The 25,334-nt window shown below is 37.0% G+C and overlaps 1 protein-coding gene across 2 annotated transcripts in view; it reads left to right on the top strand.

Annotated features, from left to right (window-relative positions):
* The window catches only part of AGPS (alkylglycerone phosphate synthase), a 53,307-nt gene extending 28,645 nt beyond the window's left edge, over nt 1-24,662 (top strand). Inside the window, exons 10-20 of one of the 2 annotated variants that reach the window (XM_080347142.1) lie at nt 12-120; nt 499-626; nt 3,764-3,815; nt 6,053-6,129; nt 7,684-7,796; nt 9,396-9,465; nt 10,394-10,455; nt 11,670-11,759; nt 12,187-12,286; nt 14,059-14,116; nt 21,162-24,662. In XM_080347142.1, the coding sequence (XP_080203268.1) occupies nt 12-120; nt 499-626; nt 3,764-3,815; nt 6,053-6,129; nt 7,684-7,796; nt 9,396-9,465; nt 10,394-10,455; nt 11,670-11,759; nt 12,187-12,286; nt 14,059-14,116; nt 21,162-21,280 (978 nt within the window). In that variant the 3' untranslated portion in view covers nt 21,281-24,662. Of the gene's footprint in view, nt 1-11; nt 121-498; nt 627-3,763; nt 3,816-6,052; nt 6,130-7,683; nt 7,797-9,395; nt 9,466-10,393; nt 10,456-11,669; nt 11,760-12,186; nt 12,287-14,058; nt 14,117-21,158 lie in introns of both variants that reach the window. The other variant, XM_080347141.1, reaches the window with a different exon arrangement.
* The last annotated feature ends 672 nt before the right edge of the window (nt 24,663-25,334 follow it).

Raw genomic sequence — 25,334 nt, 5'->3', positions numbered from 1 at the left:
TATTTAAACAGGTGATTCATATAAAAATGGTAACTCCTAGAGGAGTAGTAGAAAAAAACTGTCAAGTACCTCGCATGTCAACAGGACCTGATATCCATCACTTCATTATGGGATCTGAAGGTATTTCACAGTCATTTCATGTAACTGCATCTTAATTCAGCTTCTGTAATGGCTTGATGAGCATCTTTAATGCTGTGGCTTCCATTGTGTCTGTGCATTGCATTATACATTGAGACCTTATTTAGGACTGTGAAGTTCAGCAGTTCTGAGCAGTGCTTAAAACAGATCTGTGGAAGTAACAAACATGATGATTTAGAGGGTAACTTGTAAGAATTTGCCACGTAAATAGTCAGGAATAAATTGCCTACTACTGCAATACTGAATTTTTGGGGGTTTCTAATTTGTTACCTTACAACATCCCAGGAAACAGTTAAGTAGGGCAACTTGTAAGAAGTACATCTTGCAACACTCCACTAATTCTTTTCTTTTGTCCTGAAGGAACTCTTGGAGTGGTTACTGAAGTTACGATAAAGATTCGCCCAGTCCCTGAATACCAGAAGTATGGCTCTGTGGTCTTCCCCAACTTTGAGCAAGGGGTAGCCTGCCTAAGGGAAGTGGCAAAGCAGGTAAAGCAAAGCTGGCTGACTTCACTCAAGAACACAGATTCTAGCACTAGGGGTGTGCTGATGCTCTAGTAGTTCTGGCAATTGATAACCAAGGATTTGAAATAATGTGAACCTCAGAAGTATGTATGGTCCATGAGACAGGTGGAAACTATACAATTGAGGACTGAGCATGTTCTGAATTTGCTTGATATTCTGGGTCAAATTATGGCTGTACCTTTTGACAGCTTATTTTTTTCAGTGGGAGTTATTTTCTGTGCTGAGATAAGCAAATTTGGCCTTGCATCTCCTTCAACAGAGAGCTTTATCCTTAGATTAATTCAGGACTGTGTAAAAGGAACCAGTATTTAAAGCAGGGGTGTCAAACTCAATTTCTCCAGTGGCCACATCAGCCTGACGGTTGCTTTCAAAGGGCCAAATGTAATTTTTGGTCTATATAAACGTAGGAGTAGTTACATTTATACAGTCCTAAAATTGCATTTGACCCTTTGAAGGTGACTGCAAGGCTGATGTGGCCCCTGGTGAAAATGAGTTTGACACCCCTGATTTAGAGGAATTAAGTTGCAGGATGCAACTAAAAGGCAGTTGAATTTATGGCTCTGAAGTAACAAACAACAAAAGTCATGCAATGGAAGGATATAGCCTGTGTTTAAAAAACGCTTCTGAGGCAAAGTTACATGTTGAGGCGGGCTGGGTATTTTGAGGTGGAATTGTGCTTACACTGTAGTATTTAAGTAGAGCCTTCTGAATAGTGTGGTCAGGTGGCTTCAGGTAGTACAACTCAGACATGGGTATCAAAATTGTGTAACATTTTTCCTGTGGCTATGCTTCCAAGCAAATCTTACACTGGCTATCTTCTTTCTTCATGATCTCACATTGTGCAAAACACATCAAATAATTTGTATGAATGGTGGCATGTACCCTGAATTAGGGAAGTAGCTTCAGAAATGTTTCAGTTAAGGCCAAACTAAACACAGATTTAAATTTTTTCCAGTGATTGGTCTAAATTAATGACTTAATGTTCCAACCCAGTTGTTCAAACTGATACATGAATGACATGTATACGTGAATCAGCAGCACTTGCTGGTTCTTCTGTCATGCTTCTACTGCTAGTGCTTGTTCTTGCTGTTAAAGGTGCCCAGGCAGACTGGGAATGCTTGAATCACATGGGTGGTCAAGGTTTTAAGTCAATTAAAGGAACTATTCTCTTTACTGTGCACTTAGAAGTAGAAAAAGGCACTATTAGCCACTTAGTGTTGCTCCATGTCTAAGCTTCTGTTGCTGCTGTTTCACAGCTTCTTGAGCCTGAACTACTTATTCCTTTCTTCTGTTGCCCTTTACATCAATCTTGGTAGTAATTACAGTGACAGCTGTCTGAAAAGCTGTTTCTTGTGTGTATTGGTCTACATTAATGTAAGCATAACCAAGCTGTAGGTTGTGGGTGGGTTGGTCTCTTATAAAACCACTCATCCAGCCTTGTTTTGTCAGCCTTCCTGGTGAGCTACCTTAGTTCTTCATGTTCTTTCTTCCTACTGTGTGACCAAGTATATGATATATGATATGATGGAGGGTGAACATGTCAAATTAGGTGATGGAGGTGTACTTCCATATCCATGTGATTAGATGAAGACTAGCCTAAGATTCAAGCTTCATCATTCCTCTGGCCATAAATTTTAGCATGACTGGACATAGCCATCACAGATTACGTGATGTAAGCTTAGCTGTGACCAGAAACTTGCCTAACTGAAGACAGGTATTCTTACTGATTTTTAGATTTCTGTACAGTGCAGAATCTAGATGGGACCCAGATATGGATTTTAATTGCAGTCTGGCAGAAAATTAGTGTACTGGGTATGGCTGGAATGGAGTTAACTTTCTTCATAGCAGCCTGTGTGGTGCTATGTTTTGTGACCAAAACAGTGTTAACACACCAGTGTTTTGGCCATTGCTGACCAGTGTGTGGACAGTGTGAAGGGGTTCTCTATTTCTTACTCTTTTCCCAACAGCAAGTAGGTTGGGAGTGGACAAGAGGCTGGAAGGGAACACAGCTGGGACAGCTGACCCAGATTGACCAAAGGTATATGCCATATCATGTAAGATCATGGTCAGAAATAAAACTGGAGGGAAGAGTTTTCCAGGGGTTGCTGTTGCTTGAGGACAAGCTGGATATCAGTCAGCTGGTGGTAATGATTGCTTTTGCATCACTTTTTGGTGGTTTTTTTCCTCACTTTGCTTAAACTGTCTTCATCTCAACCCATGACATTTCCCACTTTTGGCCATCTGACTTTCTCCCTGTCCCACTGCGGGGCGAGTGAGCGAGCAGCCATGTTGTACTTAGCTGCCTGCCAGGGTTAATGCACAACAATTAAACTTTTCAATGGATTTTGTCATGTATGTCTCTGATTATATAGCAACATAAGCTTGATATTCTAATCAGGTTTGGTATCTTTCATGCATATGGCAATTTAGAAACACACTCAGTACTCAAAGGCCAAGATATTTGGACTGTTCCTGTACTGCCTTGAGGCTAAACTGAAAATTCTCAATGCATTGATGACTTCCACAATGGTGGGATGACTCGAACAACTGGAGTGTTGAATTGGATGGCTATAAACTCTTCAGAAGGGACAGCCAAGGAAGGAGAGGAGCTGGAGTAGCCTTTTTTGTTAAGGAATATTTTAGGACAAGATGAAATGGCCTTAAGTTGCACCAAGGGAGGTTTAGATTGGATATTAGGAAAGATTTCTTCACAGAAGGGTTTGTGAAGCAGTGGAACAGGCTGCCCAGGGAAGTAGTTGAGTCACCATCCCTGGAGGTGTTTAAAAGATGTATAGATGAGGTTCTTGGGGGCATGGCTTGGTGCCAGAGTTAAGTTATGGTTGGACTTGATTCTGAGGCTCTCTTCCAACCAAAATGATTCTATGATCATATCTAGATACACTGAATAAATGTTGCTACTCAAGGGAAAACAAGGGTCACCCCTTTTCAGTGATGGCGATGGCCATAGGTCTCTGGTATTAAAGTGTGCTTTCTTTTATGCTGTTTTTAAATGAAAATTTGAATGACATGAATTTCAGCAAAACTATGTACCTAATCTTTTTATTCTCCCTCCATCTGATTCCTGTAACTTTGCCTCCAAGAGGTGTGCTCCTGCATCCATTCGCCTTGTTGACAATGCACAGTTTCAGTTTGGTAAGTATGTCAACCTTCAGGGACAAAGCTTTCCAGGGGTTTTGATTTTTAGTAGCTTAAGCCTAGTTTAGGCAGTAATTCCTTTGCTCAAAACTAGACAAAGAAACTAATGAACCTGAAGTACATACTCCAGATAGTGCCATAATGTGTACTTTCAGAAACAGAAGACTTTCTCTGGGAAAACAGTGTCAACTACAACAGTCACTAAAGAGCTATGGTCTTCATATAAATACATAAGATTTTTTTGGCTACCTTTCTGTTCTTGGCATATAGTCTACTGGAGAGTTTGAAATTCTGGGGGTACTTCCTCTATTTTGCTGTAAAGAGCAGAGATGATAGTTTTGCAATGTAGTACTTGAAAGATTTTCTTGCTGAGAGTACTAATGAGAATTTGGGTATAAAAGAAAAATGGGATGCATGTACCTTACTTTGAAGGTAGGTTGGTTGATTCCTCTAAATTTCATAAGAGCATCACAAGTAGTATATAGACTCCTCAGAAGTAGCAGGGGTTTTGAAAATATTCTCATGTGTCAGTGATTGGGTGGGAGAGAGGCAATGACATGCTTGTTGAAAGTGAGCTGTTTGTTCTTAAAAGCAGCTCAGAGGTAGTGAATGCATAACTGTATGCTAATAGAACTAAGCTATAGGCTTTAAGCATAGAAAGTCATTTGTGAAATTTCAACTACCTCAAATACCTAAATAGCACAGTGTCAGACATACAGAGCAATCATGTTTAGCCCTTCGTAGGGAAAGCTGTAGGAGATTTGGCAAAACATGTGTTCTGGCTAAAGACAGTCTTCAGGAGAACCTAAAGTTCTGCTACTGAAAAGCTAATAGTTTACAGAACTTGAAGGTCTTGCTGAGATGCTGCTATTTTGATTGTATCCCAAAGACAAAAATGTGAAGTGTGATTGACCTTGAACAAGTCAGAATTTCTGAAACATCTTTTGGGCAGAAGCCTCAGTGATGAATCTTGACTTCAAATGGCATTAACATGATGATGTTGAAAAAGTCGAACTTTGTTTTTTCAAACCAAGGAAATCAGGATCTTTAAGACCTGAGAGCCCAGCAAACTTTGCTGGTTGCTTTGGTCACTCCTTTGTGTTGTATATGTCTGAGAGAAACACTATAACAGAAGCTAGATGCATTTTTCTTTCTTTTTGATTGCTAAGAAGTTTGACCAATTACAAGCTTTACAGAATAAATCATTCTTCTACTCTTTAAGCTTTGATCTGAGGTTGCAAAACCTCAAAACCTGCAAAACATAATTTCAGGTGTGGTAACAGATTTTTTTTTTTCTTGCGGTCATTATTAAGTATACTTCAATCCAATAACTTTTACAAATTGTGGTTAAATAGGTTCATGGTCTTCTGTTATCTGGTGCTTTTCTGTGCACTTGTGGTGTATGTCTTGAGGTTCTTTTATACCTCCAAGGAGAGTCCCTTTTTACTGAAGAGTGAAGGAGACAGATCAATTGCTGAAGCTCATGCTTTTTTTTCCAGGAGGAAATACTCTGAAGTATTTTAGAAGAAAGTATTATGGAAATGGTGCATAACTTTTTTTGTGAATTGGGCTCACAGCATGTAGGCCAGATGCAAGACTGTTAAAGTGAAGCAGTAATGGGAGTTCAGAAGTTGCTTGTGACTGAAAACAATGGAACAAACAGTAAAAGACTTTCATCTCAATTAAACCCAGTCCTGAGGCAGAGATGTTAATTTAACAGACTCCAAGACACCATTTATATATCCTGGTAATTTTACTTCCCTGTATGTGATTAAGGAAGCAATTACTGGGTTTATGTAGAAAATTTTGCACAAGTGACATAACTGTTAAGGGAAAAAACTACATGACTCCTAAATTGTGCCACTTTTAGCTATTGGTTGTTTCGGTGGTTTTGGCATAACTTTAAGAAAGGTCACCGATTTTGTTTAGTCTAAGTGTAAAAAAACTAATGAAGTGCCCTTTTAAAATTTTCCGTGTGCAATACTCGTATACTTGTGAAGATCTAAACTAGTGTAGCCTTAAAGTGTCAAATGAAATATTTGTGCACAGTTGTATGCTTTAAAAATTCCTAAATCATATTCTAAATGGGTAGAGATAAGTCTCTTTAATCATGATAATCAAAGTGCTCTAACTTGCAACTTTGACTATCAAGCTATTTTTTTATTTGCACATTGAAGTAGGAACTTTAAGAGCACTGTTTGCCTTAACACACCTTTTTCCACTTTTTGCCAAAGGTCATGCTCTTAAACCACAAGTTGCATCTATTTTTACATCATTTTTGGATGGACTGAAAAAATTCTACATCACAAAGGTAACTTCTGGGGTTTAATACTGTTTGGAGCTTTGCATGCTACTCAAAATTCAAGGGTCTTTTTTGTATACTGTCTCTAATGCAATGGAGTTTGGGTGTAACAGATCCTACATTGTCATATCAATTAACTTGAGATTCTCAAGGTGGTTTAGTCCAAAATGATACTATCAGTTTGAGGAGTTACTCCATGAGAGCTGTTCTCACTGGTCAGATCTGTAGATGGCATTAATGTCATAAGTGTTTATCACTATACTAACAACATTTCTTTTTTTGTTAGCTATGCTGTTTTTGTAGGACTAACTGATAGGACAGATGCTTTCCCTGAGGAGGTATATTCTGTTTCACTGTGGTTTTCATAGTGGTGTCTCATAGGGGTGGCAGGATGCAATATCCTTTTCAGAAACAAGAATTTGGGTGTCTCACTGGGGTTTACCATACAGATTTGAGCTCATTAGTTAGAGCACTGAGCCACCCCAAAATATTTTGCCTCCTTGCTGCTTTTTTTTTAATCTCCCTGGTACCTTGAGTTAATTTCCAGTACAGTTATTCTATTTGCTTAAGAGAATAATAAAAGGAATAGCAACTAACTGGGATTTTTGTCACATAGCTCTTGTGCATAAAGGATGAATTTCAATCTCTTGACTATTAATGTAACTTCATATAATCTTACTTGGTGCATAAGTAACAAGTTACTGCAAGCAGAGTAGAGACTGGAAGAAATGATTGCCACTGGAAAGGGAAAGGTTTTAAAAAAAAAATGCTGGTCAATATTCATATTAAGAATACATTGTTCTAAATTTTTACTCTTTTTACCTGGAAGAAGTCGTTAAACTTTGTTGCAACTTTAATCTCTATTCCTTCTCAATCTTGCTTAGTAGTGGTACTTCACTGGAACTAATTAATGAAAAAAAAATAAAGGTAATGTAGAAAATAAGTCAGACTCTTCCTTTTTGGACCAGTTGTGAAAATGTAACTCTTGACTTACTCCTGAAACAAAGCCATACAGACAGCCTGACTGCATTACTATTAAACCTTTAATAGTTTTCTCCACATTTCCACTGGGATATGTTCCCTGCCACAAATCTAGAAGCTATTTTCCTTTTATAGTGATTTTCACAGTATAGAGACTTTAGTTGTATCAGCAGTGTGCCACAATTTTGAGAGCAGTGATGTTTATGGTCATCAGTCATCCTCCTGCTTTAATACGGAATAGCTGATAGAATATGTCGATGTCCTGCTCAAAGCATTTAAGACCTGTTCTTTCTTCAGCATAGGTGGACAGCTGTTATGTCTATCCTGCTTTTTAACAGGGGGAGAAAAAAAGATGACGCAGATAATCTGTTATTTCAGTGGGTTTATAAATGTTTGCCCTGTCAAGGAAAAACTTGATTGTTCTGGGAGTAAGTTTTTGAAAGATTGTTTTCATAGTCTTTCATCTTAGTCGCAACAACACTTATTAACCAGAGCACATGCTGTATATTTGAAAAGTAAAAACTTTACCTTGTATTCTACCACACAGGCTATGACATAATACAAAGTTTTCTCTCTTTGCAGTTTAAAGGATTTGATCCCAACGTACTATGTGTAGCTACCTTGCTCTTTGAGGGTGACAGAGAGAAGGTTCTTCAACATGAAAAGCAAGTCTATGATATTGCCACCAAGTTTGGGTATGCTTTTTAATATGCTTTTGAAAGAACTTTTTCCATATGAAGCTGGGAAAAAATAGGATTACTGTATTTCTATAGTGATTACTGTATGGATATGTTCTCAGTTTACTAGTGGCAAGAATCAATTAGCTACTGAATGTTCCCTTTGATAAATATGGCTCGTGCTATCTCTTAATTGGTAACCTTACTAAAAAACGTCACCTGTCTGTGTATTGCAGAAAAATAAGTACTTGACTAAATATAGAACTGATGTTATTAAAATGGAATCAGTCCTTGTAGTTGCTTATGGGCATGGAGGCTGCCTATTTTGAAATACTACAGTCTACATTTTAACTACAGAAGGGGAAGACAAAATCATAAGGGTGGTATTAAATCTTGGCAGAATTGATGTGAGCATATGAATACAAGAAGCTTGTTTAAAACAGGAGTTTGTGTTTAGTTAAAGGAATTAAGTGAATTCTTGTCCCAGACTGTGTTCTGTTCTTACAAAGGAACAGAAAACATTCATAGGAGTGTCAGGCTAAGTAATGCTCAGGTAGTTTCTGTCTTTCTGCTTTGATTAAGCATGATTGAGGAAAATAGTAATTAAAAGTGTGATTTGTCAAGAAAATACTCTTCTTTTTAATAAAGTTATTGCTAGTATTAGTCTCAACTATCCAAATATACCTAAGTATTGTCTTATCCATTTTAAGGCTGTCCTTTCTGAAATTTGTGTTTTGATTGTACTTTCATTTACTACTTAAAATAGCTCTAAAAGTGAGATTTCACTTGAGCAGCGTGCTAGCATTTGGTGATAAGAATAACATTGCTCTTAATCTTAGAGTATTTTTAGTTATTTTAATGGTATATGCATGAAGAGGCTTCAACTGTGAAACCTTTGGGTTTTGGTATTTCAAGATGGTTTATTGATAAGGGGGAGACTTTCCGGTTAGAAGATGGTGCTGTCTGTGCTGCTCAGTTAAGGCTATTACCTGGTCTAGAACTCTAAACTGTTCAATGGTCTAAAATGCTTTAGTTCTGTGTTTCTTCAGGATGTCTGATGCTTCCCCCCACCCTCAGACTTAGGGGAGCTTCTAGGAAGACAGATTACAGATAAATAGCGCTTTCTTGTTCTCAAACCAATAGGTCAAAGACTTCCATAATGCTCCTAACTTGACAGTTTAGTGAAAGCAAGGCTTCCTTTAGTGCTGTGTCATCTTATCCATTCACACCACTTAAGACTTTTGGGATCTCAAGTCAGTAGTCTTGCTCTCATCACCTATGAGCACACAAGTGCACAAATCCAACACGCTTAAATGTAGTTAAACATATTTCTGTAAATGTACAGCAAAGACATACTGTATCTAGTTCTGTTGCCTCTATTCTTTTGTGATGTTTGAAGAGTGATACTTTAAGATCATATCAAATATTTTGTTGTTGTTCGTCTCTATTCAGATTATGGAATTAAAAGAGAAATACAAAAAATTAAAGGTCTGATACTCTAACACAGCTTAGAGACAGCTATACTTGCACATATATTTAATCAAAGTATTTTAAAAAATATTTTGGAAACTGGTGACTACTGTTCTGGAAAGTTAAATAAATTCTTGTTAATTGCAGTGGCTTGGCAGCAGGAGAAGATAATGGACAGAGAGGATATATGCTGACATTTGTCATCGCTTACCTTCGGGTAGGTCACTGTTTGTCTGCCTGCTGAAACTTCTTTTCATTAATGTAACGAAACAGATGTCTTTTTGAAGATGCTTTCTCTGAAATCTAAATACAGGTTGCCTTGGTTGATATCTCAAACTTCTCCCAGAGATGGTGTCTCTTCCATTTCTGACTTAACATTTAGTTAGGGAACTTCACCTGCAAACCACCATAAAAACATTATTCTCTTTTAAAGAGGATAGCTTCTAATAAAGGGTAGAAAAAAATAAATTGAAGTATCCACAAGCAGTTGCTAAATAAACCAGACCAGACTAATAAATCTACAGTTTGTAACGGAGGCTGGGAAAGTACTTGAAATACTCATGTGCTCACTCAGCTCTTACTCTTCTTTGGACATCTGCTTATGGTTGTGGTTTGAATCAGAAATACAGGATAAATTGACCTTTAGTCTGTACTGCTGCAGCTGTTCTTGCAAATTTTAGTCTGACTGTTTAAGAGTACATCTGGAGGACTAGATTTTATTTGGCTTTTATAGTCAGGGATAAATCACTGAATTTCACTTTATTTCAGCAGGTTATGTGTAAAATAGGAAAAATGTTTGTCTTTGTTCTACCTAGGTAGGAATTACATTCTGCATAAATATTTCTACTAGGTATTATATTGGTTAGCACAGTAGGGCTCATGGCTTGATGCCATAGTGATACAAATATTTGATTACTCTGAGAAGTTACCTCACTGTAGCTGTGACATCAAAATGTTTGTCATCTGTGTCTTTGAAGAGTTACCCTATTTCCATAATTATCAACTAACATCACTGAGACAGGTGGGTATTTTTGCTCTCTTTTCATACAAACTAAAGTTGCTGAACTGTTAGCTGTGTAGCATACATTGGAATCCCAGATGTTGATGCTGAATGTTACTGATAATTTCCTTTCTCTATTTATTAGGACCTGGGCCTCGATTACTATGTAATAGGAGAATCATTTGAGACATCTGTTCCTTGGGATAGGTAAACAGTGATTATTCTTTAGAATTGCTTAAAACTTGTGCTTGATTTCATTCAAATTATTCCTAACCCATGCTTGCTCATGGGGAAACTTAATTTAATTTAGGCCTTATGTGTATTGGAGGCTCCCTGATGTGCCTCAGGTGTTGCACCTGTGTGTTCTTGCTCAAGTTGCTAGTAAATTACATATCAGGATTTTGTAAATGCAATATAGATAAGCATTCAGTAAAATTTCTACTTACGTTAGCTTACAGCAACAAATTCAGGATTTGAAATTGCCCAGTTTAGGAAGCTGGACAATGGTGACAATAACTGTATGGTGTGATCAGCAGCTATGTGTGCGGGATCAGTGTATTTCAACAGAAACATAAAAAGGAAATATCTTTAAATAAGTCTTTTCTTTCCCCAGTAATGCAGGGAAATTGTGCAACCTCACCTAGGTGTTCCTGCTCCAGCAGGGGGATTGGACTAGATGATCTTTTGAGGTCCCTTCCAATCCCAAACATACTGTGATACTGTGAAACAAAAGAACAGAAAAGAACTTTTGCCCAAGATAAATCTTTTTCCTAAGCTTATCCTATGTTAGCTATGGTTGAGAAACACTTGTTTAATATATGAAGTAATTTTGGGTGCTTCTGTCCATTTGGTAAGCCAGAAGCCTCTTATATGGGATCTAAAGTAATTTGAATCAAAGCTTTACAGTATTGAATGTGAAGTGGAACATGTGGCTTATGAGAAATTTTAATAGCTCATTGCCATATTAGAACTATTGATATAATATTTCAAGCTGGCAAACTAGCACATGGCTGGAGTATTTCCAGTTTTGGCCTTGCAGTGTACCCAGGGTATGGTGTTAGCAGAGTATACAAGGCCTTAGAGTTCTCAGGCTTTCTACTGTGAGCTGTATTGGTTAGCTACTCTGGAAAAAATCTGACCCTGTTCTGCTGACAAAGTGAAGACATACAGAATTGGGTAGCCTCCATTTTCTGTTGAAAACTCTTTATTCCTGCTCCTTATGGAAAAGCACTTTATGTACTCTGCTTCAGAGTAAACTTTTTATTCAGGAGCAAGCAGTAAGAAAAAGCAATACTAGTGATGTCTTGATGTTTTATTAGATTATACTTTTTTTAAAGATTACTGAAGTTGAAGTTATGTTTTTTAAGAATGTGTATAAAAACATGTTAAGATTTTACATTTTCATATGTTTTCTGTTACAGGGTTTTGGACCTGTGTAGGAATGTAAAGGAAAGGATAGTAAGAGAATGCAAAGAAAAGGGTGTTCAGTTTGCTCCTCTTTGTACCTGCAGGTAAGTCATGCAACAACTTAATTTTTCTTCAATCTTTGATTAGTAAGAGAACTAAGGAAGAGGTCATTGAGCTTGCTAGCTAGTAGGTAAATTTTATCTATTAATGATATTTCAAACACTAGTGGTGTTGATCTTCCTCTTAACCTGCAAATGAATTAGGAGTGAGTAATTCAAGGGATTAGTAGCACTTGATTAGTCTTGACAATCCTGCTTACATGCACGAGTTGAGTGTAACAATTTATTAAGAACTTCAACTCAGTCATAACATTGAGTTGCTCATGAAGTATGAACAAAAAGCATATAAAGTTATCGAAAAAAATATGCTAGCCTTTTAAATAATATAAGTAACCTTATGAATTGAGTAATGTCACATAATGACTGACTTAATACTGTAGAGCTTTGTTTGTAATGCAGTTCTCTTCAACAGGGTGACACAGACTTATGATGCAGGTGCATGTGTCTACTTCTACTTTGCTTTTAACTACAGAGGAATTAGTGATCCTATTCATGTCTATGAACAAATTGAGGTAATGTATATAAGAACAATGGTTAAGGGGGAGGGGGAGAGGCTCAAGTCCTGTGATAATATATAGTGAACCCATTGGCCAAGCTACCTGAATTCTGCAGGAAAGATCTCAAAAGTCTGTTTGTAAAGCTTTGATCACTAGCAGCTTGGGAAAGAAGTTCACACTAATAGTACACCAAGTGGAGGAAAGACTACAAGGTGACTATTTTAGACATCAATAAATTACTGGTTATGACTATGCTCCAGGAAAGCTTGAGCTGGAGTTTGTTCTTGGATCATAGAAACTGGTCAACCACAAGAATCAAATCCATGGGAAGACTTCTGTAGTACCATTATTTACAAAGCTACTTCTTTCACTTAATACTCAATTAGTCTTTAAAACACATGGTAAAACTTTCAAGATCATACTTTATTAATAGTGCTGCATGTAGACAATAATGAATGTGAGTGTGTCTCTCATGCTGTTTCAGAAAGTTAACTGCTATGATTGTTTCTGTGTAGGCCTACATAAGTACTGGTTTAGGTCTGCTGTGTTAGAACAGTTGAAAACTACTTCAGTGTTTACCAAAAACCTCCAGAATAACTCTGCTTTAACACTTTGGCTGGTAAAACACTGTACTTGCCTAGTTAGAGGAAACCAATATCCTTGTTACCTTGAAGATGTTAGACATAGAAGAACTTTAGCCAAATTGCATTTCATCCCACCTTTTGCTTCACATGCTAAAGCTTCAGCACCAGAAAATTGCTAATAGGACTGTGGAGAAAGTCTATTTAGAACTGGGATACCATTCTTCTCATGCTTATTCTTTAGAAATTTGTATTGAACTTGGCAAGCAGATGTGAAATTTTATTTACATGTTCTGAGGCTTCTGTGCTGTTGAATCTAGGCCATCAGAGAATGTAATACTTGAGTGCTTATTTAATAAAGCTTTTTTAATACTTAAACATTACCATTTATTGAAATGAGTTAGCAGTTTGATCACCTGGATGCATGTGTTTCACTGTAGGTGACTAAATTAAACCTAACAGTGAGTTTGCCAACCAAGTGTATGCACTCTGTGGCAGACTGAAAAAAAATCTTTAACTGTATAGGTATGGTTATATACATTATTCTGAAAGTACACTGTTTAAAAAGAAAAAATAGGGCTTGTGCTTAGGAGAGCTTTCTTTGTTACAACCTTCTAAACTGTCTTAACTATTAATAATCAGAGCTGGATGAGAGAGAAGATTCTGGAGTTGAAAGTGTTCAAATATTTCTTAACATAAAAATATAAATTTTGTTTTCTGCCACAAATGTTACCCATGAAAGAGTTGTCAGTTGTAAAATACCTTGTTTCCTCAACTAGGATCTTGGAGATCTGAGTCTAAACTATAGTCTGAATAAGGATCTCAAATCACTCTGGGGAGCCTGTTTTCAAACTTCTTTATTGTGATTTCAGTAGGCACTTAACCATCTTCCAGATGAGCATCACAGCCATTAGACTATTCTGGTTTTGGTAAGGGCAAAGTAATCCAGAATATTCTGATCTGGAATACTATATCTGTTGTAACAGATGCCATTTTAAATGTCTTGGCCTTGATAATGTTTATTTAGAAAATCCCCACTTAAATTTATTTGCAGACTTGAAGGAGAATGTTTACCTGTATTGTGTACCCTAATTACTTCTGAAATTTTCATGCATCTGTGTAAATGAGTACAATGGCAGGCATTTCACTGCAAACAAACATCTTGTGCATTTGCTGTTGAATAAATATCTAATCTTTCCAATTTAGAGGGCTGCTAGAGAAGAAATACTTGCCAATGGAGGAAGTCTGTCACATCACCATGGAGGTAATGTTTTCAGTCTAATATTACTCTATCTGATATTGCTAAATATTCATGAGCATATAAAATGGTTTGTAATAGAACTTTGAAAAATATTTCACAGGCATTAACTGAAATTACTGGGGGCTGGGGGTGTGATGTCCTGGCATTCTTTCCAGAAACTTCTCACTTCTTTGCCAGGCTTTCAGGGAAAGTGTCTCTAGACCTGGTTTGCTTGATATCAAGTCACACAATATGGTGTGTTTATGAGCACCACCAGCTTAAAACCTTTGATAGGAAGTCTACAAGCTGTCTGAGAATCTGAAAGTGTAGTTGGTAAGTTTGTCTTAAGCAACTACTACTGAACCTTGTGCAGGGGTGTATTCAGTTACGAAGACCTCAAATGGGAGTTTCACAATTCAAAGACAGTTTAGTGTCCCTGGTGGGCTATTAGCCCCAGTTCCAGAGCACTTCGTGAAAGTATCTGCATAAGAGCGCTAGTGACTGTCAGCTGGGCTGTGTTGCAATCTACCATTTGTTGCATGATTGGTGTTAGGTAAGTGTCAATATTACTGGCTTGCTGTCTGCTAACTTCTGATTATTCAGTTTCCTTTCTTGGAGTTTGGGAATTACTTGTTCTAAGTTACTAGCCTCTTTGCAAGCTAGTTCCTGCTTTATGTTAAGAGCCAATGTCACATATAAGTGATTCTTCATATAACTGATGCTTTACATATGATTTTCCCAAATATTCAGGCTAATTTGATTGCATGTGTCCTATATAAAGTTGTAGACTCAGATGTCAGGAAGACTTGCTGTGAACTCAGTTTGATTTGTGTAGCTAGCCATCTTTAAAGTGGTTAATTTAATGCATCTCTTCTCTTCTCTTTTGGGGTATTGTCTGGCCACAGAAATAAGGGAAAAGAGGAAAAAGTCTTGTAGTTTAAAACCATATTAAAACTGTGTCTTTCTAGGAAAGCTCTGTATGGGGAAGACTGAAGGGCAGAAACTGCACTTTAAAACATGTTGGTGACTTGGACTTGAAACCCCTCATCGTTGTTATAGATCAGCTATGGATGTTTTCAGGCCTCTAGCTTTAGTGATAGAAACTGGAATGGACTCTCCTTTAGCTATATCGGGATATTGAAGGATGTGTAGCTAATATATGAAAAGTTTCAGTATTTTCTTGTTTAATATGGTCTTATTAAATATGGTCTCTGATTAAATCTTTAATGTGCCAGTATAGGGGGCTGGTCAATTCTCACACATGGGATGTGGAATTACTCCCTCGATATACCAGTGTGCTCTCCCCTGCTGTGGCAGCTGTATTTTACTGTGGCTAGCGTTTCATCCATTAATTCGTGTGCAGCTGGAGCTTGTCACATATTTGGATGTATTTGCCCATACCATATGAAACCTTGCTTACAGCATATGTTGAACAAGAAAAACTGTTTTGTAGCATTTTCAAACCTTTGCACACTTGAACTTTCTGACTCCACAGATATGGAAATCTTGCTTTCTGTTAGACTGCTTATGCGCTTGTTGCATGCATGACTGCCTCTTACACTGATAAACATTTTCTGCTTTGAGTGTTTTTTTTGTCTGGCAGTTCATAGTGTGTGAGATTCAAGATCCATTTCTCAAGTACTTAGTAGATGTGCTGCTGAGAATTAACTCGATAGTGTCAGTTTTATTTACTGATCTTAAGGCCTTTTTACTCTTAGCACTGCTAAGACTGGTCTATTGTGTGGGGTAAAAGAAAATACTGGTGCAGTTTCTTTTAGTATTTGTCTTGTAATTGTGATTAATAACAGTTGTTTTCACTATCTGGAAATAGACAGGCTGATTTGTCTGCCTACAATCACACTGTGATAAATGGAGCTATTTTAACTCTGGTTTTGTGTATCAAAGAAAACAGATGTAGTCTGGGACTTGAGGCTATAGGAAATACAAAGCCTGCTTAAGTCAATCTTCATATAGTCATTGAGTGGTCATAATGACAGTTTGAGATGTGTAAAGCTCTAAATTACTTTACATGTAGTGAAGTATTAACTGTAGGTAGACATATAGCTACAGTGAGAACTGAAATCATGATACTTTTCAGTTTTATGAAGAGTAAATTCAGAAAGACTTTACTTTGGATTGTATTTTAATCTCAGTATCTTTCTCTTGCCCTCCTGCCAGGCTAATGGAAAATATTGTAATTTATAAGCAAGACTTACTACAGGTAGCAGTACTGTGAGAAGATCACCCCTGATGACTTTTGAGATTTAAAACTTGTAAGAAGCATATGTTTTATTTGTTAGTGCATTACATTAAAAATCACATCTGGCAAGATGTAAGAACAACAACATTCCTATAAAGAAATTGCATACGTGTATCAACACCAGCTTTGTGCAGCATGCATCTCATGGATACAAGAAGCTGTAGCAAAGCCAGACATGCACATCTCTGTAACTAATTTAACCTTTCAGTGTAACAATTACTTGTATTTTAGGGCAGAATATGGATTTGTGTTTTTATAAATCTGGATATAATTTCTGTGACACTGCAACTTAATTTTTTTTGTCCTTTTAATCAAATTGTCCTTTTCTTTGAAGTCTTATGCTTGACTTTCAAACATGTAGATCTAATTGGCAAGTGTCAGGAATGGTTTTCCTACTTTAATGTCAGTATTTAATGCTTGATAAGGTTTCTGGATTATGTAACAAACAATTTACATTTAGGAAGAATCTGAGGCATGTAAGTTGCCATAAAAATATATACCCAAAATACATAGCTGATCAGATAGGTACTTCTTATGCACGGGAGTTCAGCCATTCTCCAGTGCATCCAAAAGAACCTCCTCTATAAGGATCAATCAGATTTCTTTTTTTATGATCCTGACACTTTTGTCTAAATGTGGTAAGTCTGTTTCTCCCTAAATTTGTTGTGAACAAACTGCTGCAAAGCTTCTTAGCTGTTTTAAAGTAGTTTTCAATGTGTGACTTTGAAGTGGTTTCTTATGCCTTCTTTGTCCCTTTTAACTAATGCTATGACATAATTTGTGGATTAGTAAGAGTTTTGGAAAGGTATTCAGGAATTACATATCCTGTTCGTAGCATTCCTTGTCTTCATTTCATACATGAGATTTTACAGTTTTGATTGTAGTTTTCACTTTGCCTGTGTCCTATACTAAACAAGGAGTAGCTTTGATCCTTCTGTTCTTCTGGCCACTCAGTAGCTTTAGATTTGAGAGTTATGTAAGTGAGGGTTGCTAGAGTCACAGTTACCTTCTAGAAACTTAGCACTTAAAAAGCAGTATTGCAAATGCCGATGTCATGTAGATAAGTTTTAGTTAAATAATTCTGCTAGTCATATAGGGCAAACCCTAAAACTACACATACGATGTCACACCTTGCATTCTTGAATTCATGTTTCATCAAATATAAGCTTTTTTGTATATATAAAATACCGTTTGCTGAAGAGGTATCAATAGGCACAATTGGTGTATAAATACCCATGTAAAACTATGGAACAGTGTAAAAAAAAAAATTGATTGTTTCTTTTTACAGGGAATGTTCTAACTAAAACTCCTTACTTAAGGAAGCAATTATCAGCTTGGGGGTTTGAGGAAAATATCCCCATTTAGCCATTTACCATAATAGAACTAATTTTCTTCAACTTTCTAGACAGATTGACCAGAGTAAAGGTTAATGTAGCCTAGGATTCACAGGTTTGGATATAGTATTGATTCCCTGGCAGTTTATGTAGGAAAACTCTAAAAAATACCCACAAAACACCTTATATGCATTCAATTGTTCAGTTGCATGTTTGACATTGCAATTCATTGCAAGACTTTGGTGTGGCTTAAGCTATGCACTGCAGTAATTGACCCCCACAAACTACAAAATCTGGAATTATAAAATTCCCTTGTGGGACGAGTTTAACATATTCTTTTCCTTTACACAGGAAATGTATCTTACCTTTAAGCACTGGAGACTTGATTATACTTTAATCTTAACACTAGAGCTTGCTATGCTGGTTAGAATGAGTTTAAACCATGATGTTTGTCAGACATGGAATAACATTAAGTAATAATGCATTTGTATTTTCTTCCTTGGTCTGTTGAATGTCTTAACAGAAAGTTACCTTCAGTGCCTCTTATACTAAATAAATACAAAGCACTTTCTGATTCATCAACACAGAGCCTGAAAGTACTTAAGTTATTCAGATATCAAGTGAAAATGTGCAAGATGTCATGGTGATGGTAGGTGTTAGTTATGTAGCGGAGTTTAGGTACACTGGTTGAATGTACTCCAGCACTACCACAGCATTAGATTAATGCACTGATATTTTTCAGTATTGCAGAGTTCTCTTGAAGAGTAATAACCTGTTAAGCAATTTCTAAGAGCAGAGAGATGCTTTCTGTAGAGACAACCAGCTTCAGGAAGACCATGTAACAGCTGGAAGAGCGCCTTCCTTATGACCCCTTACTGCTTCTCCTTTTGCAGAGCTATCGTTCTGCAATAACTGCATCTTCAAGTTGAAGGGGCTGGAGCAGAGGAAGCCTCTGGCCATGAGCAGTGCCACTAGAGCCTGTTTCCAGTGCCGCCATGTGTTGCTATGAATCCGTTCTGCATGGGTGTAGAGTTATTCCTGGAATCTGTCAGCTACACTAAAACTTTACTAGAAGGCTGTTCACATGTGCCCAGTTACTTCATATTCCAGAAGTGAGAGAACCTGCTGCTTGCTGCCATCCAGATGCATTTTCAAAGATGAACAAGTATAGTCTTTATGACCAGGGGAGCTGTACTCCCACTTTATATTCTTTGTGGTCATCAGGTACGGGCTGTCCGTCTAATGGCACTTCTCTTTGAAAAACCATGCACATGGGAAACTATTGCCACTTTTGGCAGTGAATATGTTAGCTCATGTTTGCTTGTTGTTGTTGTTGTTTTTTGTGTGTGTGTTGTTTTTTTTTTTTCAAAAGGGTGTATTCTATATGAGCAGTATAGAGTATTTTATTGCCTAGCAGATTAAAAGGGCACTGGAACCGGGAAAAAAAACTACTTATCCAGCTCACATGTTTTTCTTCTGTACATGGACTATAATGGTAAAACTTGAAAATGCAAAAATTAATGTTGGACTGAATTTGAGAGTTGCTAGTCAAGAAGCTTCTGGGCTTTCTGGTCTGAAGGACTTCATGTGAAGTAGATGCCATGTCAGGCTGGGGTGTTTGTACTCTGTGTAATAGGCTGGGCTTCAGACTGAATACTCCTGGCTCAACCTACTGTTAACAAGGGGTTAAAATCTTTTCATTGAACATGTTTGTGAAGGACTACTGGTAACTGTAGTACAGCTTTTTTTTCTTTCCAGTTCACTAATCAAATGTATGTTAGATTTATTATTGCAAAAGTATAAACCATAGAAAATTTGACAAGATAGATGTGTAAATTATCACTTTGACAGAACTAATGATGCACTCCCAGCACCTTCTGTTTTCCAGCACTTGGTGAGCGACTTCATTAAATATGCAACGACTGTTTGGTGCTGCTCAGACAGTAGTTCAGTTCCTTGTGGAATTGCATTATTACTGGAGGTGTAAAAGAGGCAGGCATGCTAGCTGTTGGGCATCCTGCTGTGATTCTAATGTGCTCCATCTTGTTGGAGCAGTTGTTTGCAGTCTTTTCAGGACAATTACATCCATAACCACAGGACACATTCACTGAAACTATATTACAGATAACAGTTGAGAATGGTAATGACTGTTCTTCAGCTGCTTGGGGAAGAGCCAGTGGGAGTCACTTGAGGTGATGGTCAAACCACATCTATGATTTTTATTTTTTTTTAGGTAGGCAGTATTAACGTATCCCCAGATAAAATTCAACTACATCAACTTGCTCAGACAGTCAAATTGTAGTGATGGTATATTTATAGATTCGAATTTTTTTCATTGAATTGGACTGGAAAATACAACCACAGTTCCTACCATGTAAAAAATTCTTTTGTCCTTCAGTTGAGTTTTGCTTTTGACATGCCTGCTACTAATAGTTGTTTTCTAGCAAACTGTAAATTTCATCCTTTCTCACAATATTTGCTTTTTCAGTTGGCATTGTGACTAGCTCATATTCCTTGAGGTATAAACAAATATACTCTGTTCTCTAGAGGTATCCCTGTAATTTATTATTCTGATGACAGTTTGATGGTTACTCTGAGAACAGAGTACAAAAGATGGCTTGAATTTAGCTTCAGATACTCTAAAGCATCTGTCTCCCAAACCTTTATTATATCACATCTTACTGACAAATGGATTGTGTGTCAGGCTGACAAGTTAAATGCTATAGTGTGTTTAATGAAAAAATGTCCTTTATTTTGAATGATCTGTTAAATCAGGGTTGATGACTTGGTTAATTAGTATGTGAGCACTTGGCCATTTAACAGGACTATTGTGAGACTTTAGTGAAATGAGTTCTTAACTGGCTGGTGTTTCAGCTTTGCTCTGTGTTTGGTGTCTGTTGTGAAAACACAGTTTTACATGGGAAACTAAGCTCTTGGGTAATGGTATGAGCAATTACCAGCCCATGTTAAAGTTTTTGAATGGAACAAGGTGTTTTGTTGATTTAAAACTAGGATTTAAGCCTTTCCCTTAAATTTTTGTTTCTGCTATTTAAGCCAATACTGGTTTAAGTTTGCTTGATTATTATGTCTTCACTATCAAGCAATCAAGATGTGTGGAGTTCTACTTTTTAGTTATCTCCCTTTCAGTTTTCTACTTAAAATGAGCTTGGCCTTTTTAAAATCTACTACCAATTCCCTATTTTAATAGAACATGTAATTTCAACCTAAACTTAATCTGAATTTCATCATTTCTAAAGAAAGTAGACAGTGTGGAACACAATCTTCCTCTGGGAGTATGCTGAGCTTAATGAGCTTGATAGTCTGGTGGGCTCAATAAATCAAATAAAGCAAAACATTTCTCATTTTTGAATAAAAGCATTTATCACACAGTGTTTATTCATTCATGGTCACAAGATTGATTGGCTCCTAGAATCCTGCCGTATATTGAAACACTTTGTTTTTGTTTTTCCAGTAGGCAAATTGCGGAAGCGGTGGATGAAGGAGAGCATCTCTGATGTTGGCCTGGGAATGCTGAGATCTGTTAAAGAATATCTGGACCCCAATAACATCTTTGGAAACAAAAATCTTTTATAAAGCCCCACACAATGTGATGTACTCAAACTCTTTCAAAATTACTGGTGAAATTCCTCCACTTTCATTGTATTGATATCCCAGTAATCAAATATAACATAGACTAAACTTTAGAAACTAGTCACTTATATTGTTTTTTGCCACTCCCTTGCTCCTTCCCCCAATAAAGTGTAAACATCACTGTTAATGTTTATGGATTTTTCACTTACAATGCTCTCAAACTCTTAAACAGTATACTTTGTGCCCACTGGGTTACCAACCAGGAAATGCAAATTTGCTTTTCCAAGTTTGGTTTGATTAGGTAACACAGCTGACACTATCTTCAGTGTTGGGTACTGCCGGATGTTTCTTTCTACAGCACCCCCAGCAAGGAGAACAAAGGCTGACAACAGTGCTTCCCGCAGCAGCTGCTGAGCCCAGGCTCTTGCCGAAGGAAAGCTGTGGGAGGCAGCGGGGAGGACACCGAGAGTACTTCACTGTGCTGAAGGATCAAGTGTGTAACAGACTTGTAACCAGCAAATACTTAACAGTACAAATGTAGGCTTGATCAAAAGAGACAATGTAAGTCAAACTACTTCTTAAAAACTGTCTCCCACCATTGTACTATTGGAAAATCTTACACAACTGAGCTGTTCGAGTTGTATTTGTATTGCTGGGATAATCTTAAATTAACTGTAGGTCAGTCACTATAAGTTTTGTACAATGGACATTTCTCACTGTATGTTGAAAACAGGTTTGTAACAAAACTCGCTTTCATCTGTACTTCAGTCCTAGTGTGTATGGGTTTTGCTCCTGTTTTGTTTGTTTTGCAGAGATGCAAAATATTTTTGAGTAAAAAAAGTTTTGGCTATTCAAATGAAACTGCCCAGCACTGTCTTTTGAAACAGTCTCAACAGTTTAGTAAAACACCTAAGTGGACAACATACTGTCATCCTAAAAGTATCATCATTTCCCATTTTAGTTTTGTACAGTTTCTTATGGCCTTTATTAATCATTTGTTTACTAGTAGCCACAATTTTAATTGTCCATTGAACTTTAAGAAAATGAAATATTTTCTTGATCAGTATCGTATGAGAGTAAGCATTTTTACATTGAAACTTGAATTAATCAGTAAAACAAACTAAGTGTTTGTCAATACTCATGATCCATTTTTAATGTGGGTTCTTTTCTTAAAGCAAATTATCCAACTTTTTGATAATTAATGTATATGGTTGCATAGGATAGAAAAAGTACAGACTCTCTTTTGAGAACACTATTTCTCTAGCCAACTGCTTCACAGCTCTGTAGTGTCCATTTGGACACCTTTTGTATTGGTAGTGCCCTTAATGAGGAGAAAAAGATAAAATCGCATTTTTGTTTTTAAACTATTTTAGGATATTGTCTGATTAGCTCTCAGTTTTGGTAATGTACCAAAAAGAGTATAAAATGCTTGAGAAATAGTGCATATCAGAAAACTTCAAACTTGTTTAAAGATTAATTTAAATTCTATAATTAAAGTGATCAAAAAAACTTGAACACTCAAAATGCATGCTGTCAAGGTACTTAAGGAAAATCTGTTACGATCTGCAGGTCATAAAACAATGTTAATGTGATCTTTGCAATGCAGCTAGATTTATTTTAAATGGTCTTTGTTTCACAACATTTCAACATAAATCTACTGTGTTTTTGGATTGGGCCCCCAGAGTTTGTATCTCAACAGCAACCAAACCAGTAGGTGTAGTCTGTTTTTTAGGACAGTCACTCCTCACACTGTGGTTGAGCGTTCCTTAGGTACACGGTGGTGTCAGCACAGTCAATCTGTCCATGTTCATGCAGGGGACTCCCTCATCTCAGTACTGCGTGATGGTGAGTGTGTGGCCAGAGCTGGCATCTTGTATCACTCTGAAACAGAGACCCTTCCAGGCCTTGGTAAATATGAAGGGTGTTCATGTGCCTCTGTGGAAGTACATGTCTAACTAAAGAATCAGTTTTGAAGGATCTGAAGCCTTTTTGCAGAATGACAGCACAAACAGAACTAAAACAAGTAGACATAGTTAAATAATACTGATCTGTTAAGCTTTTGACTTCAAGTACTTACACAGCTCTGCAACATTCTTTTAAGTTCTTAGTTTTCTGACTATGGTTTCTGCATCCCTTTTTTTGTATTGAGATGAGACAGATAAACCTCCTTATTCTCTCAGACAGTTAAATAGCCACTGGCTTCTGAAGTGATTTAAAATGCAGTTAAGATTTTTACTGCATGTCAATTGTCCTATGGGAAGGTGAAATAATAGGCTGTAAGGTCCCAAAGCAATGTCACCTGATAGCTCTGAGGGAAAGAATAGCTACAAATGTAATGGGTATTTTTTCAAATGGTCAGCCTATTGCTGTCTTCCTAAATATTTTTCTGTTTTATGAACCGGTCAGAGCTTAGTGAAACCACAGTTGAAACGCATGTATTACTGACTGTCTTTAATTTCACAGTTAAGTTCCTAATGAAAATAGAGGAAAGTGTAATGCAAGTTCAGGAGCCCTAGATACACACAGATGGCTACCCATTTAAAAGAAATCTTTCCTCCTCTCATACTGAAGTCATCCACCATGCTTCCTTTTATATATTCTACTTTCTTTCTAAAGACTTGACTTCCTATAGCTGCAGCCTGTTCAGATATGGAGTTTGATCCATGCGGATCAGAATTCTATCTTGGCACAACACATTACTTTTTCATTTGCTTGACTATTTTGGCCATGTGTAAGTTACAAGCAATTTTAATTAAGGTCGTCATGACTTCCAGTTACACAGCTGCTCTATTTGAAGGAGGAAAGCTACCAAGTGAGTATGGCTTGACTGCAAAATGTATTTACATTAGAGACTTTTATGAAGGTTTTGAGGGGAAAGAAGAAAATCTGTTATAAATTGATCCAGGGTCCAGATCTTACAGTCAAAGAAAATCTTGTCTCTTCCTGAATTGATTTACAGTGTATTGGTGGAGTTATAGATATCATCTTTGCATTACAGCTGTGAACAGAGGCCTGGCCAACAGCAATGTTAATTAACGTACTCCTACCTTTGAAATTGGTTTCAGTTAGCACTGAAATCCAGAAAACATAAATTGCTTCTCAATCTTGGAAATGTATGTTTATCAAGGCTGTAATTTAACTTTCTGCAAATAAAGCCAAACAGTGTTTGTCATTTTAGTGTGAGATTAACTGTAAAACTTAAGTTGTAATGTTAAGAGATTATAGAAACTTATATTATTAATAAAAAAAAGGGGCCTAAACAATTGTGGTTTTGTGCTGAAACTAAACTAAACAAATATATTCTACTAACTTGTCATCTTTGGTTCATTTTAATTTGGTTGTAAACTCTTATAAGGAAAACTATTAGGAAGGCTTTGGCACTTGCAGAGGGAAATTAGGTTAAATTTATAAATATATGCTAACAGAAGCTCGGCACGTACAGCAAAATAGGAAAATGAGAGAATTTCAGGGAACGAAGGGCAAAACAACACCTGAACACCAGCCTTACCCTCTTCAGAAATGTCACCTCCTCAGTATTTCCCATTTGGGCAGCCAGGGGACCATGTTCAACTGCTCTTTGAAAGTTCTCTTGCTATAATGCGGGACCATACCTTGTCTTACTTAGTTTCCCCTTATTTCAAAGACCTGCTGTATTAAGCTATTGCAACGGGTTTATAGCTTCCTGCTGTTGTGTGTGTCTCATTTAAAACCTCCTTGTTACAGGTCCTAGAATCTACTTGAAAGTTCTACGTGCACAAATGCACCGCGTGTGAGCAGGAGAGGTATTTCTCAGTTGTCTGCATCATTCATTGCTATGAAGTCCTTAGGCAAGTTCTTTAAGCAAAAATGGCTGAAATCACAGCTTGAAAGAGCTCTTGAATTGTTTTCTGTTAATGCTTTATCTTCAATGCATATTATTCAAAACCTGCAAAAGTCATAGGTATGAAGGGGACATGAGAGCTAATAATGTGGTTCAGTTTGTAGAACTGTAACAACTTCTCAATATTATCCAAATTTTTGTGTGCTTGTTCACAGAAAGGAGAAAACTGTCTGATAG

Source organism: Nesoenas mayeri, assembly GCF_963082525.1.
Source record: "Nesoenas mayeri genome assembly, chromosome: 6".
In the NCBI taxonomy this organism is placed as follows: Eukaryota; Metazoa; Chordata; class Aves; order Columbiformes; family Columbidae; genus Nesoenas; species Nesoenas mayeri.
Note: the sequence above shows the minus strand (reverse complement) of the source record. Positions and strands in the feature narration are given on the sequence as shown.